Here is a 19815-nt window from a genome sequence, read left to right as displayed (position 1 = left end):
CCTCAGCCTCCCATAGTGCTGGAATTACAGGTGTGAGCCACTGCGCCTGGCCATCATTTTATTTTTAATGCCTCAAGAATTATATCCGTGGCTGTCCTGAAGATCCACATCAATTTCCTAGAAGGCTCTTCCCTTGAACTTACATTCTAGGCATGTACTTACTTGAGTTACACAGACTCTTCAGAGAAAAGTGTGGCCCTTAAGTGTTCAGCATGAGACTTTCTGAAAAACTCATAATTTTTTATGTAGGTACACCACTGATGGTGAGAAATAATAACTACAGTTCTCCATACCCTTTTTTTCCAAAACAGCTTGAAAACCCATTTCCATCCCCTTGTTTCACAGTTGTCTTCAATGGAACTAATTTTCAATGCACAACTTTAAAAAAGTAACCACAGATTGGAAACTGCATGTAGAACTTGCAGAAACTTTCAGACCAGATCCTAGCAGCGCTGGCTGAGGCATGTTATCGGTCAATGAATAGATCCGTTCTTTCTTCTGAGAGAGGAAGAAAAGGGCTTTGACTCTCCATTGTGCAATATATGACTGCAGAATTGTGCTCACTTATTATTTTTGAAAAGAGGAATAAAAGGCCTATTCGGGTTTTGATTTTGGCAGGGTGCAGACTGTAAGACTGGTGTTTAGTTCCCAGGCTTGCCTAGGCCTCTTCGGCCGAAGAGTGAGCCAAGCACAGATCTGCTTACGCATAATGCATATGTTTCAGCATATTCTGAATTTAAACGATTCTTTTGAGGGATGATTTTTCATTCAATCTAATTGCTCTGGTTTGAATGTCCCCTGCAAAACTCATGTTGAAATTTAATTGCCATCAAGATGATACTAAGATGTGATTAAGACATGGGGGCTCTGCCTTCATGAACAGATTAATGTTTTTATAGCAGGAGTTGGTTAGTTATCATGACAGTGGGCTTGTTATCAAAATGAGTTTGAGAAAAATCAGAAAAAGAAAGATAAAACAAAAATTTAAAAGGAGATTGAAAATAAATAAGAAAAAAAGTAATGAAAAAACTAAAAGTGAGTTTGAGCTGAGCGTGGTGGTGCATGGCTGCAGTCACAGCTACTCAGGGAGCTGAGGCAGGAAGACTGCTTGAGCCCAGGAGTTTGACACTAGAGCAGACTGTGATGGCACCACTGCACTCCAGCCTGGGTGACAGAGCAAGACTCTGTCTCTTAAAAAAATAAAACAAACAACAACAAAGAGAGTTAGGCCCTTTCTTGCTCTCTCGGGTTCTCCTGCCCTTCCATCCTCCCCATGAGATGATACAGCAAGAAGGTTCTCAATAGATGCCAGCCCCCTGACCTTGGATTTCTCAGCCTTCAGAACTATAAGCAATAAATTTTTCCTTTATACATTGCCTAGTCTCAGATAATCTGTTCTAGTAACACAAAACAGACTAAGACACCAATGTATCTGTCACAGCAAGAATGTCTTTTAAAACTCATAGAGATGTGGCTCTCTTTCTATAGTTGTGACTGAACACAAAACTAAAAAATATAGCTTTCAAATACGATGTCTTATTAACAAGGTTCAAGTCTTACTGTACAAGTTACAGGATGCAGGCACAAGGTTATGAAGTGCAAGTTAGAAGGTGACTTTAAGACACATTAGAACAAAATCAAACTGTGAAGTCCAGTAGTTTCAACACAAGAATGTCAGAATTACTGTTGCACTTAACACGGTGAGAGATCAAACCTCTTAGGCCATCAGGTAAATATTTTATGTCTTTTATTTGGGACTTCCAGGCAAGTTTGATATAAATAAAGATATGAGTCATGTATACAAAAATGCATTTTTCTCACTAAGTTCCATTCATCAGAGGAGACAATTTGGCAAACACTAGATGACTTTTTACTTTTAAAAGTGACATAATGTTGTGCTCAAGAATTTAATGTCTTAGACATCTCTGATTTAAGTGCTCCAATTTGTTCTGGGCCTATAAGCTGGGTGAGTATCAAGGACTTGGGTTTTATAACCAAAGATTCTTGAATCCTTTCACCTTCCCACCTTTAACCCTCCTCGCCCCCGCCCCGTCCCCTGCCGCTCGGAAGCATACAACCAGCTAGAGCACTTTCACTGGCAGTTATCTGGAAGCCCACAAAACAAAAGAGCATTTCACTGCAAGAATCAGGAACACACAAGTGCTTCCCCCTGAGAGTTTGAGAGGAAAAAAGGCTGAGGACTCCCACCATCTGACCAAGCTAGAGGCAAAAAAACTCAGGACTCCCTTGCTAATCCCTGCTGGCTCTAGAAAGACTGACCCTGTGAAATCTGTGCTCCAACTCTCAAGAATCAGCTCAAGGTAAGGCCAGCAGATGCAATGGCCCAGCTGCAAGCTTGAGAAGCCCCGCCCACTTCCTGAAGACAGCACACGGCCAGGGGCATTTGGATTCCTGGAATATCTGTCAGGAAATCCCATAGCTCTCAGCCATAACTTTCGAGTTTCAAGCTTTAGATGCCAAGGAAAAAATTGTTTTCTTTAAATTGGCACCAAACAATAAAACAAGATTTATGTCGAGAATAACTTCTTAATTTGAGTTAAAATGTACCAACTATTAAAGAAATTTTGAATGATTTGTTGTATATAAAGTTACTTCTTTCTAATTTATTCATACTTAGAAAAACCTGGCCAAACTGAAAACAATTTTATGTTTTTAAAGGTGCACACAGAAAAGGCCACATGCATACTTTCTCATTTGTTAAGAGGACTTGATTTAATCAAATGCTACAGTTTCATGCAGAAAGGAAAAGCTATTATAATACTATCGATCAGATTTCAATTCAGTGCTAGAAATGAACGAAAAAGATAGATGTCAATTTGGTTCTGTTGACAGACAGCTCTGTATAAATCCTGTTCACAGATTGGAGAGTTAGTGTTTATTAAAGAAATAGGTCAAGTATGGACCCTTCTCAGAACACACCCACTGAGAACCACATTTTCACAAATGAATTTTCCAGGTACAAACACTGACGTGTGAATGGCATATGATTAAAATTATCTAATTTTGATTGTTGATGAGGCCATAAAAAATCAGACTCTGGGTTTAATATTAGGCGCAGTATAACATTTGTGAACTTTATGAATACTCTCTAAACATCCAGAAAAATCACACCTGCATAAGTGTACGCATCTACTGCCATCTTCATGCTAAATTTTGAAGGAAATCTTTTAAGCTTAGTGTAGTTGACAAAAGCAGTTTTTCCCAAAGAATAAATAATAGTTTGTGACACATATAACAAGTCATTAGGATTGTAGGGAAGGAAAGATGAAGTTATTTCTCAATATAAAAGCTTAACAATGGCACCATGAGGCCAGGCACAGTGGCTCACACCTGTAATCCCAGCACTTTGGTAGGCCGAGGCAGGCAGATCACCTGAGGTCGGGAGTTCAAGACCAGCCTGACCAACATGGAGAAACCCCATCTCTACTAAAAATACAAAATTAGTCAGGTGTGGTAGTGCCACACCTGTAATCCCAGCTACTTGGGAGGCTGAAGCAAGAGAATCGCTTGAACCCGTGAGGCAGAGGTTGCAGAGAGCTGAGATCACGCCACTGCATTCCAGCCTGGGCAACAAGAGTGAAACTCAGTCTCAAAAAAAAAAAAAAAAAGTCAATACCACATCACACCTACCCATTAGTTTAAATGAAACATTGATTGGCCATTATTAATACCCAATTTTTTTCAAAATAAAGCAATATTTCCATTTACTCTCCCTCTTTCTCTTCCTCTTTCTTCCTCTCCTTTACTTATTTTTTTTTTCTTTCCTTCTCTCAAAAAAAAAGAAATCAACTTGTAAACCTCTAGATCCAGGTCGGCAATGTCTCTTTCATTGCTTGATTTCCTTTCTTCCCTTCCCTCCCTCCCTCCCTCCCTCCCCGCTTCCTCCCTTCCTTCCTTCCTTCATCCCTTCCTTCCTCCCTACCGTCCTTCTTCCCTTCCTTCCTGCCTTCCTCCCCCCCAATAAAAAAAAAAAAAAGAAAAAAAAAAAAAATGACACCGTAAGTGATGAATGCTTCACTATTTGATCCACTTTTTTAACAGTGAAATTAATACTAGGAATGCTTCTTAAAGGTCCTGAACCTCCACGGAAAGAAGGCTTGGCTTATTCTGAGATCTAGCCCAATGCCAGAGAGAAGAAAAACTAAGCCTTGCTGGCTAGCCTGAGAACCTCAGCTGTGCAGCCAAAGGGCAGTTGGAGGTGATTTCTAGCTCCTGCCATGTGAAGGGAGGTTTCTGAGCTCAGCACCTATGAACGTGGAGGTGAAAAAACCTAATCCCACATGGCTCACATGAGCAAAAGAGCAACTCTCTCTGCCTCCAAAGATCTACTTATCAGTCACTGTATTTTATCCTGGAAATAAATTTTTCAGTGTTAAAAATATAAGCATTATCTAGAGCCAGATGCTGAGAATCACTGCAGACAACATACCAAATCATCAAAGAAATTCAAGGAATCATATTTAATTTCACATCTCCAATGTGGTGAATAGCGTTACACATTGGAAACCGCAGTGGACATACAGAGGAAAGTATCCCTTTGGTGTAACTTAGCGTAAAAAGACAATATGAAAGGGACAATAAATCCCTCAAATTGCACCGTCATACACATCATATACGTACATCATACATCATACAGGCTATATGGGATACTTGCAACCGTTCACTTGTACCTCCCACTAAGCAGAGGAAAAGCTGACGCCCAAAGAGAAGTGAAGTCGGCAGGACCACAAGCTATAGGGCTGGGACGAGGATGGAAGTCAGTTGTACCTGGATATACACCTAGGCAATTCTAGAATGAATGAAACCCTTCCTATAAATGGCATGTCCATAGCCTGCCTTCTCCGGGGCATGTGAGCACTTCCCCAAAGGAGAGAAAGCCTTTGTTAGCACTTTTTTCCAACAGAAGCCCTAAAATAGATAGGTACTCAGTCTCTGACCAAACCTAACAGTTAGCAAAGTATGTCCTTTGGTTCTGCTGTGCTAATATTTTTCGAAATAATCATTAGATGCTCAAACAGCTTCTGAATTAAGAGAAGGCACACAGCAGAAATTCTCACATGCAAATTTTTGATGCATTAGAAGGGTTGTGGGTGCAGGAAAGAAGGGGAGATAATACCTTGACCAGTCAAACTGATTATCAGTAAATCTGAAAGAACTCTGAGTCAAAGAGCATGGAATCCTTTTTTAAATCCTTTGAAATTGCACTAGCTCCACTTGTCTCATCTTCCCCCAACCGCCATTAGAGAGAAAGCATCAATTTCCTTGCCTGACAAATGAGGTAACCCAGGCATAGAAAGCTTAAGACGCTTACCCAAGGCAGCCCAGAATATCTGTGGTGGGCAGGACTAGGACATGGGTCCCAAACAGCCAGCCCCAAGGTGGGCACAGGACTAGACCCCGCGTGCCTTAAGGGTGCCATCTTCAGCAAACATCCAAATCCCTGGCTCTGTTCTCATCAACAGCTTTCAAATCTTAATTCAGTTTCCCCAGTAGATTCTCCTGCTTAAGAAAACCAACTTGGAGGTGCCTGACATACACTACTTCAGCCATAACACATGTTGATGGCTTGTACCCTTGATAGGATGATGGAAATGATACTTTACCGCTGAGGTTCTCTCCCAAAAACACATACCCTCAATCTAATCATGAGAAAAACATCAGACAAATTTCAAGAGGGGGCAACAATGACTAGTATTCCTCAAAACTGTCCCTATCAACCCAAACAAGAAAAGTCTCAAAAACTGGCACAGCTAAGAGGAGTTTAAAGGGACATGACGAATAAATGCAGTGTGGGATACTAGACAGGATCCTGGAATACAAAAGTGACATCAGCTAAGAACTAAGGAAATCAGAGTAAAGCATGGACATTAGTTAATAAGAAGGAATTCGCTATTGCTTTGTTAATTGTAACGAATGTACCACACCAATGTAGGATGCTATTAATGGGGGAAACTGTTTCCAGGGTAGGGGAGTATATGGAAAGTCTGTACTATCTTCTCAATTTTCTGTAAATCTAAAACTGTTTTTAAAAATGTGCTGTGCCTGGTTCAGGTATCGTGGAGCCCATCAGTAGTAATGTGCAGTAGTTACGACTTGTTGACATTTCCGTTATAAACTTTACTTTTGAATTGTTTACGCATTATAACTCTGGATTTGTATTGTATTGGGCTGAAAGTTGACAGGATCTCAGCCACCATTTGTGAGTTTTTATATGGATTCATTATGTACATTATGCCTGTGTGAGGGAACCCATTAATGCAAGATTCAAACTGATGGAACAGTTTAATTCCTTAGCGGAGCTCGATCCGTCTCACTCATATTTAAAATCATTGTCTTAAAGGTTTAGTTAGCAGGAATCACTCCTCAGAGCCTACACACTTCTGTAGGAATAAAGTAAATGTCTTTATTTTATGTTATTTTTAAGACAAGGCCTCACTCTGTTGCCCAGGCTGGAGTGCAGTGGTGTGATCTCCGCTCACTGCAACCTCTGCTTCCTGGGTTCAAGTGATTCTCCCACCTCAGCCTCCAAAGTAGCTCGAATTACTGGCATGTGACATCATGCCCAGCTAATTTTTGTGTTTACTATAAAGTCAGGGTCTCCCTACATTGCCCAGGCTGGTTTCAAACACCTGGGATCAAGCGATCTGCCTTCCTTGGCCTCCCAAATTTCTGGGATTACAGATATAAGACACCACACCTGGCCCATAAATGTCTTTAACATAATGGATCTGGCAAACAAAAATGAGAGCCATGCCCAGCCTATCCCAGTTCCTATCTCTTATCAAATTATTAATTCCTAAATTAATCGATTAATTTATAAAGATGATCTGTGTGGGTAAAATGTATTTCTATTACTAGATAGAAATGTTTTTCTATTAAAGAGTTTTTTGAAATTAATCTTTATTTCTATCCATAAAGTCTAAAAATAGAAATCCTTTTATCATGTATTTCAAACCTTACTTGTTGGGTGAATGAAAATACTGGAAAAGAAAAGAGGAAGCTTTTGTTAAATGAGTCACTGTACATATTTTATCATGATTGTAGAAATTATGTCATCATATGCATTAGATAGCATACCTTAAATTTCTATTTCCAATTACACAAATTATTTTATTACATGAATACAAACTTTTCTGTTATTCATTTTTAAAAGAAATCTAAACATAAGCAGTATTTCTTATCTGCTCTAGACTCCTGGGTCAGAAATGTATTTTCTGCTTAGGAATCAGATTTTAAATTCTCAGTTTGCTTTTCATTCTCTTCTTTATCCTCCTCTTTACTATTGATAAAACTCTGTCAGTAAAGAAAAGTATTGCCTGTGCACAACTGCCATTTAAAATAATTCCAGAAACTCACACTGAACAAACTATGTATGAAGTCCCTTGTCTTCATACATGTCTTTTACTGATTTCCAACATTATAATGCATAAGGCAGATCCCATTTCCAGCTGAGACATTCTCTTACAGTTTTTGACTTAAATGCTTTCCCTCAAAGATGACAATGTAGAAAAAGCAGGTGAAGCATGGAAGCAGATAGACAGCAAAACCCAAAACACATTTTAATCAATTCCAAACACATGGCTGTTTCCCTGTCTCATAAGAGTAATCTAGAGGTCTATCTTGACATTCCCACAAGCAAGTTTCTATAAAATAGAAAGAGAACCTTAACCTGCCTGTGCACAGCACACAGATCAGAGCACAGGGCAAGACCAATGCCTGCCAGAACCTGTGCCAGCTCCTCCCTGGGGCCAGCCCACCCCTCCCAGGCCACCCCCAACCTCCATAAGAAGCACCAAGGATCACATTTCTCTCCTTATATCCAGTGTCATCCTCTCTCCTGAGTCTCTTGGCAAGTCTGCATTCTGTCCATGAATATTTGCGATTTGAAATGAAGAAATAAGAAAGCAGTTGTAAATTGATCATGAAATGAACCTTTATAGCTGAAATAAGCCTTATTTCTATCACAGCTTCCAAAGGTGCATTACATAAAATACCGGGTGATTCTTTTTTTTCAGAAAGAATTTTGTTCTAGTCACCCAGGCTGGAGTACAATGGTGTGATCTTGGCTCACTGCAACCTCTGCCTCCCCAGTTCAAGTGATTCTCCTGCCTCAGCCTCCCAAGTAGCTGGGATTACAGGCATGTGCCACCACACTCGGCTAATTTTATATTTTTAATAGAGACAGGGTTTCTCCATGTTGGTCAGGCTGGTCTCGAGCTCCTGACCTCAGGTGATCCACCCACCCTAGCCTCCCATAGTGCTGGGATTACAGACATGAGCCACCGTGCCCAGACTGGGTGATTTTTTTAAATAAGATTTTTCATGGCATTATTTTGTCCTCCTTTCACACAATTCATTTCGTGATGTCCACTTGTATACATGTCAGGGTCCTCAGCCATCCTTTTTAAGTAATACAAATATATTTTAAGGCAGAAATTTTAAAAACAAATTCCTGCAAAAATTCATTTTGCTGCAATATTCTCCCCATACTCCACTCATTTTTCTGCCTCTCACACACCCGGCTGGTGGAGTGCACTGTGGTCCCCTCAATCAACTGCCCCAGCCCTTTCCATGTCCATTTGGAATCAGCTCCTTTACCATAGAATGAATGAATGGTGGACATTACATAAAAGAGCTGATGTTTGCCTTGGGCTGGGCAAGGATCCCAGTGGTGGTCAGCATCTCTTGCACCCTCTCTCTTGCAGCCTCTCACCCCATCTCTGTGTTCCCCCCACCCTATGGTCCTCTGAACTGACAGCATGGCTAACCCTCAAAAACATTCCAGGAGACTTCTCCAACTCAGTGCAGCCCTGTTCTCCCAACACAGCTGTTTTGTTCACATCCAAAAAATGAAGTCTGAATGGAAATCCCAAAAGAAAATGCCTCCCTCTCTCGCCTCCCTTCTAAAGCCTCACACATTACAATTCTCATAAATTCATGTTGCCCGTATCATAGCAAGATACACACCACTTCCTAGAGTGAGCCCCAACTTTATCCTTGGCCTCCCTGTAACTTCTTTATTTCCCCACTCTGGTAAATTATTCCTGGATTTAGATTTCTGTCACTAAAATTCTATTTCAGAGCTACATCTTGGTGGCTCAGTCCCCTCCCTCGCCCTCCCTCCATGAAGTGCAAACGGAAGGAAAGTTCCCTACCTTTCACTGAGGCTTCTCCACAACTGTGCACCTGCAACAGAGAAGCAGAATGTGAAACTTAACAGAGGCATTTTCTCCTGACAGATGTCTCAACTTAGAACTCGCTGAAGCTATTTAAAGTGGAATGCTCAGATCTTTAACATGCAGGACACCAACAAGTCATACAGTGTATACTTCTGGCACCATGTTGCCAGAAATTTAGGCAATTCATCCACATATATTTATGGAGACCTTTCTACATGTAAAACACTTGGGTGGGTACTGTGGGAGACAGGATACTCTGTAATACATGGACCCTGCCTCAGGGACTTCATTGTCCCCTGGGGAAGATGAAATATACACCCAAGTAAATATGAACCAAGACAGGTGGTACAGGAACTAACTACACAAGACGGAGACACATGCCATTTGAGTTCAGGGAAGACAGAAAATGCAGCTGCTCAAAAAGTGCCAGTAGCAGAAGCGGGGTCTAAGGTGAGTCTTGACATGGTGCTGACCAAAGGAGAACTGTTATTTGAAAACAGGAGATTTTTATCTATTTATTCTTTAGATGTTTTGACTTTTATCTAGGTGTAAATGAAATCAACATAAATACACACACACACATATATATATCCATATGCACACCTAGATCTAATTTGCTTTCCTAATTTTCCAATGAACACCTTTATTTGACTATATCTTGATATTATGCTCCCAGCTACCAGCTTTAATGCAGTTCATTACAGGAAATGACCATGAGGAAGCTTCTGCATTTTCCATCTAACAAAAAGCCGAAGGTGGCCAGGCACGGTAGCTCATGCCTGTAATTTCAGCACCTTGGGAGGCTGAGGCAGGCAGATCACCTGAGGTCAGGAGTTCAAGAATAGCCTGACCAACATGGAGAAACCCCACCTCTACTAAAAATACAAAAAAAAAAATTAGCCAGGTATGGTGGTGTATGTCTGTAATCCCAGCTACTCAGGAAGCTGAAGCAGGAAAATCGCTTGAGCCTGGGAGGTGGAGGCTGCAGTGAGCGAGATCACGTCATTGCACTCCAGCCTGGGCAACAAGAGCAAAACCCCATCTCAAAAAAAAACAAACAAACCAAAGGTATTGTCCCTTATGTTTTTCAACATCCCCAATCAAAGATCTATGAGATAAATCCTTCTTAACCTTTATGTCTGTTATGTTTTTCAATATCCCCAATCAAAGATCTATGGGATAAATCCTTCTTAACCTTTATGTCCGGAAATAAGTTTCTCGAAATTGCTTGCTTCATTTGTTTTTTTCAGATAAGTAGAATTGTGTGATTGATCTGGTTTTCCTTTTCCCCTTGTCTGCCAGTAAGCATGAGGATAAATCTATTGCTCAATCAATGGTTACCATGTTAGACTATTGCTCCTCTTCCAGACCTCTTTTGAACAGTTTAGTGCTTATGTTTCAAATAAACTTCTTCAGACTTGTTAGAGGAAGGTGGCATATGAAAACAAATTGAGAACTCGAACCCAGAGGACTGTGAGCAATAGTGAGGTCTCAACTAAAGTTGGAAAGTTGGAGAGCTTGTCATTTGACATTTCTCTAATAAGCCTGGAGCCAAGAGTGGAAAAAGTAGATAATGGTATAGGACAGGCATTTGCTTGTTTGTTTCATTATTTAAAAAGTAAAGAAATGGGTATGGCTGATGGATAAGGAAACAAGGACCTTTAGAATGGTAAGGAAAGCATCTCTGTAACCATTGAGCATGGACCAAGAGGAAGCTGAATAGAGGGAGGAAATCAGTCTAAAGACAGGGCTGAGAAATAGTACAAGCGGCAAGAGACCTAGCAGGGAAAGAGTCCATCCAAGAGTCAGAGAGCTAGTTTATCAGGCACAAGAGGCCAGCGAGGAATGGAGAGAGGGTATGCTGAGAACTCACTCTCAGACACGCTGCTTCCAAAGGCCAAGGTCACAGATGAGGCTACCTGATAGGCAACCAAATCCAGGCCATCCAACAAGTTATCAGAGTACAAGCTGAAATGACAGAGAATGGGGAGTGCAGGAAGGACTACAGTTCATGGGCCACAATCCTTACTGAGACCACAGTTGACAGCAACCAGGGTGCTGAGGCCAGATTTCACAGGAAGGAAAGTATAAAGCAGCAGTGGTTGCAGATGCTCCACAGGTGGCTTTGGGGAGCCACAGGGCCACCCACTGAGCCCTCCTCCCACAGAACAGGGCAGTAGCTAGAGATCTTCAAGAGAGCTGGGGCCAGGCACACTGGCTCACACCTGTAATCCCAGTGCTTGGGAGGCCAAAGTGGGAGGATTGCTTGAGGCCAGGAGTTGAGATCAGCCTGGGAACAAAGCAAGACCCCATCTCTACGAAAGCTTAAAAAGGAAAATTAGCCAAGTGTGGTGGCATGCACCTGTAGTCCTAGCTACTCAGGAGTCTGAGGTAGGAGGATCACTTGACCCAGCAGCTCAAGGCTGCAGTAAGCTACAATCACACCACTGTACTCCAGCCTGAACAGCAGAGGGAGGGAGGGAAGGAAGGAAGGAAGGAAGGAAGGAAGGAAGGAAGGAAGGAAGGAGGGAGGGAGGGAGGGAGGGAGGGAGGGAGGGAGGGAGGGAGGGAGGGAGGAAGGGGAAAAGAAAAGAAAAGAAAAGCTGGGGCAGAAATGACCAGTTCTACCTCAGTGAGAAAGAAGCTAGTCAAAGAAAAGTTTCAGGATGCAGCAGGAGTTTTCCAGGCCACAGAAGAGTTCCCCAGAACTCAGACAAAGCAATGCAGGGAAGCACACACTCAAGGTACACAACAAGGAGAGAGATAGAGGGAAAGAGAGAAATCCATCACAGAGAGAGGATGTTCACCGGCCATACAAAATAGGCAAGGGCTCCCATAGTTTTCACAAAGATTCACTCACAAGAAGGTATCACTGCTTTTCTTTTTTTTTTTTTAGATAGAGTCTTGCTCTGTCACCCAGGCTGGAGTACAATGGTATGATCTCTGCAACCTCCACCTCCCTGGTTCAAGTGATTCTCCTGCCTCAGCCTCCTGAGTAACTGGGATTGCAGGTGCCCACCACCACACCTGGTTAATTTTTGTATTTTTAGTAGAGATGAAGTTTCACCATGTTGGCCAGGCTGGCCTTGAACTCCTGACCTCAAGTGATCTGCCCGCCCTGGCCTCCCAAAATGCTGGGATTATAGGCATGAGCCACCGCACCTGGCCTGGTCCATCTATTTCGTATTAAGCACTTAAGATGGTATCAAAGATAACAACTGGGAGTTGTCAAAGTCATGGAAGCAGAAAGTAGAATGGTGGCTGCCAGGGGCTGGAGGAAGGCGGATCGGGGGACAGGGGGATTTGGCTGTTCCATGGGAACAGAGTTGCAGTCATCAAAGATGAAAACGTGCTAGGGGCCGGGCGCGGTGACTTAAGCCTGTAATCCCAGCACTTTGGGAGGCCGAGGCGGGTGGATCATGAGGTCAACAGATCGAGACCATCCTGGTCAACATGGTGAAACCCCGTCTCTACTAAAAATACAAAAAAATAGCTGGGCGTGGTGGCGCGTGCCTGTAATCCCAGCTACTCAGGAGGCTGAGGCAGGAGAATTGCGTGAACCCAGGAGGCGGAGGTTGCGGTGAGCCGAGATTGCGCCATTGCACTCCAGCCTCGGTAGCAAGAGCGAAATTCCGTCTCAAAAAAAAAAAAAAAAAGAAAGAAAACGTGCTAGGTATCTGCCGTACAACAACATGCACAGGTAACAATACTGTACACTTAAAAATTTATGAGAGAATCAAACAAAAATAATAACTGGGGGAAGGATACAATTAAACTCAAACTCTCAACAATAAAATTTCATATTTTTAGCAAGAAAACATGGGAAGCAGAGAAGTTGGAAGAGAGAGAAGGGGAGAGCACTGCTGACTTGGTTGTCCTTCCATTACCATTGTCATTGCTATAAGCCAGGGCATCTAACAAGAGCAGCTGGCAGCTCTGATTGAAGCCATGGAGTTACCATAACTGCATCTGGATCTAATGTGAAGCCAAACTGTCCCCTGCAGAGACTGATTCATCGCAGCAGTGCCCTGCGCTAGGAGGCCTGCGGGATGGGGCTGCTGCCAACTATTCACAGGGCTCCCCAATGGGCCTTTGTCCTAAGAGACTCTACTGAAGGAGGATGAAGCTGGCGCCAGAGCTTCTTCAGCACAGACTACAGAGCTCTAGGAAGACAGAGGAATCTTTCCTATTTTTTTTAATTTTTCATGCAGTAGAAATGCTACACTTAGGGCAATGTCATCCAGTGAAGACTCAAAGCCTGGCCTTGGGCAAAAGCCTGATGTACAGGACTGAGGGGAGGTTCTACCTGGGCAGAGGCCAGCTGGGACTGCTTCCCCAAGAGGAGCCCAGCACCCAGAATGGGCATCAGCACAGAAAAGAGCTCAACACGGACTGACCCAGGAATGCATAAACCCCATGTGGCCCTGATGATATGTCAGCTGGGCAAAGTAGACAGCAACTGTGCTGAAGGCACTTCTACTTGATGCTTTGATTGCCCTCTTATAAAGCCCTGTGGTATGAGGATGGTTTCTGCCACGTTACAGGACAGAGAGGTTCAGATGGTATAGGAGGCTGACTCATAGCTCACAAAGATATCAAGTCGCAATCCCTGGAATCTGTGATTGTCACTTCATATGGACAAAGGGTCTCTGCTGATACGATTAGGTTAACAAATGTGAGATGAGAAACCATACTGAATTATCTAGGTAGGCCCCAAATGCCATCACAAGTGTACTTACAAAAGGAAGATGGAAAGATTTGACATAGACAGAAGAGAAGGTCAGGTGACCGTGAAAGCAGAGACTGCAGTGATGCGACTGGCAGCCATGGAATGCTGCAACCCCCCGGAGCCGCAAGAGGCAAGGAACGGATCCTTCTCCAGGGACTGCAGAGGGAGTGCGGCCCTGCCAACACTGATTTGGGCCCAGTGACATTGACTTTGGACTTTAAGAGAAGACGTTTCTGCTGTTATGACACACCGCGTTTGTGGTAATTTATTACAACAGCCACAGAAACAAATGCAGTCTATCATGGGGCTTCTCCACAGGCAGGGAATGGAATCAACTAGCTCAAAGATGAAACTTTTTAGGCTGGCGTTCCTTCAACTCTACCACCTTGATTGTTTTTCAAGGACTGAATGTTTGCAAGGTAAAGGTTTCCTGCAATTTGTGAGTAAGAAATTTCCACATCTGCATGAATATCAAGCCCGTGAATTGACAGTGGAAACAATCTGTGTGTGAAGGCCTGGAGAGAGAAAAGGACAGCTTTCAGCTTTATCTTTGGCCTTCCATGCATGTCTATTCCTTATAACTTGTGCCCAGACTAGGGCCAAATCTGATGCACGCTGAAACACTAAGATGCTCACTTTGCTTCCTGAGTCCATGTTTAGCTCACTTTACCAAGCTAAAATGGTTGCAGATAAAATTTATGATTGGCTTTATCTCCTGCGATTTCCCTGAGGAAGTTCCTAAAGGGTGAAAATATTACAAAGTCTAGTCAGGAAAAACGGGCTCTCTATCAGATATGAATCGAGGCAGATAAATAAGGATCACCACGGACTGACCCCACTGACCAGCTCTGGCATGAAACCCTAATGCGAGGGGAAGGCCCACCTCCAGGCGGCCTTGATACATGCGTAAGTATCAGAACAAGTGCCTGTTTGGGCTGAAATTGGGGAGTTAGGTGTCTGTTCCCTGAAACACAAAAAAGGAAAGTGATGATGGAGAGAAGGGGAAAAAGGGGAGAGAAGGAAGAGTGCGTTGAAGAATATAGCTAAAATCCACGATCCATGGAAAGCACAAAGTGAACAAAACCACATTTGTTTGCCTTCCCAGAATCCTGAGAATGAAGCATCTTCAAACCTGAAAACACACGAATGTAAAACATTCTAAAGATGGCTTACACGATGATTTGCTTTAGAAACTGTAGAGACTTAAAACATAACTGGATTTTAAGCAGATCCCTAGAACACCATGATAGTAAACCCATACCAGCTTACGTCCCTGCTTTCCAGCTGCCATCAGGGAGGAGATGCGTGCCTCCCACGGGGCGGGCCTCAATAACCCTGACAGGAATATAATCCAGGCAGTTCTCTGAGCATCAGTCCACTCAGACCTCCACCAAAAGCGTCCCTCCATATGGGGTGCATTTAGTGAAATTAAATGCATCTTTTGTAACCTCCTCATGGCTATTTCTGATAAAATCTATCTTATTATTACATTTAGGTATATGGGGCTTAATTATTCCCAGGAGGGCTTTTTCCAAGTTTACAAAAACTAGCTCAAACATTGGTAAAAGAGGTCAGATTTGTAATGCAGTTAAATTACTCAAAAAGCACCCCAGACAAAAATTTTTTTAAACCAACCTCTTGCTCTTAAACTCAATGTTAAAATTAATTCATTTTTCATTATCAACTCATTTTTTAAAATTTATTTAACCATCACTTGTTTTTAAACTCTGAATTAGTTGTTTTTCTTCACTGAGGCAAAGAAAATTTTTACATAAACTAGTCCATTTTCCAGTGGCCCAGTTTCATCATGTGAGATGTAATAAATATTTAACTGTTATCCTCACTGCAGCCTACTTAAATACTAAAGTGGTATTTAAAATAGCTCTTAAGGCCAAGAGAAAAACCAGCACGCACAAACCTTTTGCCCAGAAGCAGTAGCTATAAAGACAACATCAACTCAATAAATTAGCATATTGAAAACAGCTAAGTCAAAGCCTTATTTGCTCCTGTTCAAAGGATGAATTAGTTAATACGCCTACACAAATATCAGAAATGCAGGGTCTAGAAAATTAAATACTGTATAAATAAAATGTGAGTTTCCTTACCTCTTGTTCTAGACAAAACCATATCCTTTATTATTTGCATAATAACACGCCCAAGTATCATGACTGAAATCAGGTGATACACTCTCCATGGAGTCAATGCAAGGAACCTGCAAGAGTGAAACACAAATCAGTATTTCAGCTTGAGGACTTTTTTTTTTTTTTTTGAGATGGAGTTTTGCTCTTGTTACCCAGGCGGGAGTGCAATGGTGTGATCTCGGCTCACCGCAATCTCCGCCTCCTGGGTTCAGGCAATTCTCCTGCCTCAGCCTCCTGAGTAGCTGGGATTACAGGCACACGCCATCATGCCCAGCTAATTTTTTGTATTTTTAGTAGAGACAGGGTTTCACCATGTTGACCAGGATGGTCTCGATCTCTTGACCTCGTGATCCACCCACCTCAGCCTCCCAAAGTGCTGGGATTACAGGCATGAGCTACGGCGCCCGGCCCAGCTTGAGGACTTTTAACCTTTTTAATATTAGGTTCACCTACTGTCACAGAAACAAACAGTGCATTCAATAATGATTTCACTTTTTTTTTCTTGAGACAGAGTCTCACTCTGTTGCTCAGGCTAGAGTGCAGTGGCATGATCATGGCTCACTGCAACCTCCACCTCCAAGGTTCAAGTGATTCTCCTTCCTCAGCTTTGCAAGTAGCTGAGATTATAGGCGTATGCCACCATACCTGGCTAATTTTTGTATTTTTAGTAGAGATAGTGTTTCGCCATGTTGGCCAGACTGATGATGAACTCCTGGCCTCTAGTGATCCACCTACCTCGGCCTCCCAAAGTGCTGTGATCACAGGCGTGAGCCACAGCACCCGGCATAATTTCACTTTTTGAAATCACCCCATGTGACTGCATGAAAGTTATTTAATATAGGGATCAAAGTCAGAAAATAAAAGTGTCTGAGCCTGTGCACTTTTGTGCTAAGCTTTCCGCTCTACCTTCTAATTTTGGCAGAGGATTTGCTATCTCAGGGATGGACCAAAATATTGCTCCCAAAATGCAAGACAGGACGGCGAGTAAAGGGCTGCTCTGACATACATGGAGGGGCTGCACTGAGGCCCTCTACTCGCCGTCCTGTCTTGCATTTTCATTTACGTAATCCCAGCACTCTGGGAAGCTGAGGCAGGCAGATCACCAGGTCAAGAGATCGAGACCATCCTGGCCAACATAGTGAAACCCCATCTCTGCTAAAAATACAAAAATTAGCTGGGTATGGTGGTACATGCCTATAGTCCCAGCTCCTTGGGAGGCTGAGGCAGAAGAATCACTTGAACCTGAGAGGTGGAGGTTGCAGTGAGCTGAGATCACACCACCGCACTCCAGCCTAGGTGACAGAGCAAGACTCCATATCAAAAAAAAAAAAAAAAAAATCGGCAGCTATTAAAGATCCAGTTGGTTAACTCTCTCTCTTTAAGATCACGCTCCCCTTTTGCTACCTGTCTACCTCCTCTCTGGAGGGAAACTAAAAATTCTTGACCATGAGCAGCACACAAACACTGCAGTGCTTTTTTGGGGTTTTATTTATAAAGAAGTGCAATGGCAAAGAAGTCACAAGGAGCACTGACCCTTCACATGAGACTACAGGTCTGTTGACACAAATTAATTGGTGAAGCTGCCAATAAATATTAACTTCGATGGGATCAGAACTCACAGAAAAATTAATTTAAAAAATGTTTAAGATTGTTTGTGAGGCTACAAAGAGAAGAAAAGAACGCAGGAATACTGCCTTCTACAAACTTGCTTTCTCATCTGACAAACACAGGCCAAGCTGATGAAGTCCAATGCAGCCGAGGCTCAGGTGCTGTCACAGAGGTGCAGAGAACAAGGAGAGGCACAGAGAGAGGGAGGAGGGATTAGCTCCCAAGCAGGGAAGGGTCTTTTTGTGGCGTTTTTTTTTTCTTGTTTTTTGGGTTTTGGTGTTTTTTTTTTTTTTGAGATGGAGTTTTATTCTTGTCACCCTGGCTAGAGTGCAGTGGCACAATCTCAGCTCACTGCAACCTCTGTCTCATGGGTTCAAGAGATTCTCCTGCTTCAGCCTCCCGAGTAGCTGGGAAAATAGGCATCCACCACCACTCCCAGCTAATTTTTTTCTATTTTTAGTAGAGACTGGGTTTCACTATTTTGGCCAGGCTGGTCTTCAACTGCTGACTTCAGATGATCCACCCGCCTCAGCCTCCCAAAGTGCTGGGATTACAGGCACACACCACAGTGCCTGGCTGGGAAGGTTTTATAGAAGAAGCACTTGAACTTGGTCTGGGGAGATGGATGCAATTCAGAATGAAAACAGAGGCTCCTCCAATTAGAGAATAAAACACGAACAGAAGATCACACTCAGGGAAGGGTGAGGTGCGTGTGGCATGTCAAGCAGTCTGGGGTGGCCTCAGCAGGAAGGGAAAGCAAAAAGAGAGGGTGGGAGACTGGCAGAGAGACAAGATTGGGGAGACAGGTTCAGAGAAGACGTGGCAGGCAGAGTGCGGCATTAAGTCCTATGCTACAAGCAACAGAAAGAAAGCTAAAGATTAGAGCACGAAAGTGAAATGACAGGTGGTTTAGGGAAACACCTGAGGGCAACAGAAAGAACGTGACAGGGTAGGGAGGAAGCATGGAATCCAGACCATCTACTAGACAGTCATGCAGTATGTTTGCTGAAAAGCAGATCAACACGAGATGCTGGGTGACGTGGTGGGTAAAGCCTCCACCAGAAGGTGCGCTACCCAAGCTCTCACTGGTTCGAATGCTGTGTGTATGGCCTGGGCCAGCAAAGTGAGCAGGTCAACTAGGTCAGTGTTTCTTAAATAACAGTCTGCAACTGCTGCCAGGTTGGCTGCCTGGAAAACTTGACAAAATGCATATTCCCAGGCCCCGGGCTCCTCCTCGCAGGCCCCCTGAAACAGGTGGTCTAATTACTAGCATTTGCATCTAATAAATATTTGTCGTTTGCCTACATGGCAGCAAGCACTGTGCGGCCAAAAGGGAATGGGGAATTAGGAGCACTGAAAGACAAGACAGAAGTAACAGAATTAATGAAATGCTGCAGTCCATGCCTTTGGCAACAAGAATTTACTCCTCCACTAAATTTGTCCCTCCACTACGGAGTCACCGCTTGCTCAGTTTTTGCAGCTCGGTTGTTTTAAGCAAGGTTGTGTGCCGGTGTTTGTTTTGTTTGGAGCCCACCTCCTCACTCTCAGATCGGGCTTCATCCTTGCTCTTGTGCATGTGCTCTGCGCTCCCAGTTTTCCCCCACCTCACAATGAAGTGGCAGATTTCATAGCAACCCACAGTAAGATACTCGTTTATATCTACGTACATATAAATGAAAAACAAGTCTCAAAAAATAATATTTTCCTTCCAACTCATAACGCAGTCCAGTATTTTCCATTTAATTCTATTATGTGTTTAAATGCTGACTGTGAATCACTCGCCTGACTCAGGGCCCACTAATGAGCTGTAATGTGCAGTCTGGCTCACATGGCATGAGAAGAAACCTGCCAATGTTCAATCCACACGCTTCCTTAGAATGGCTTTCTTTGCAGGGTCAGGCAAAGCCCTAGCAGAGACAGAAAGCTCCCTCAAGTTTAAAAGTCTTTGGAGCTAGCAAGGAAGCCATTTAAGCATCTTTTCAAAACCAATGAAATGTAAAACCGACTGAAGCAGTGAAGGCCGTTAGTTATTCTCTTAGTGGAAATTACAAACTTCCAAGAATAATATAAAAGAAAATTAGGTAATGCCAGGACTTCGACCCACAGGCCTGGCTGCCAGACTTTATTTGGAAGGCAT

The 19815-nt window shown here is 43.0% G+C and overlaps 1 protein-coding gene across 1 annotated transcript in view; it reads right to left on the bottom strand.

The window, feature by feature from the left end:
- RETREG1 (reticulophagy regulator 1) overlaps positions 1–19815 on the bottom strand; it is a 146880-nt gene that overhangs the window by 84237 nt on the left and 42828 nt on the right. Inside the window, exons 2-3 of the mRNA XM_035291752.3 lie at positions 16035–16141; positions 9177–9207 (exon numbers count right to left, since the gene is read on the bottom strand). Of these exons, the coding sequence (XP_035147643.1) occupies positions 9177–9207; positions 16035–16141 (138 nt within the window). The remainder of the gene's footprint in view (positions 1–9176; positions 9208–16034; positions 16142–19815) is intronic.

The sequence above is a fragment of the Callithrix jacchus genome, chromosome 2 (genome assembly GCF_049354715.1).
Source record: "Callithrix jacchus isolate 240 chromosome 2, calJac240_pri, whole genome shotgun sequence".
NCBI lineage: Eukaryota > Metazoa > Chordata > Mammalia > Primates > Cebidae > Callithrix > Callithrix jacchus.
The sequence above is the reverse complement of the archived record's forward strand: the minus strand, read 5'-3'. Positions and strand labels throughout refer to the sequence as shown.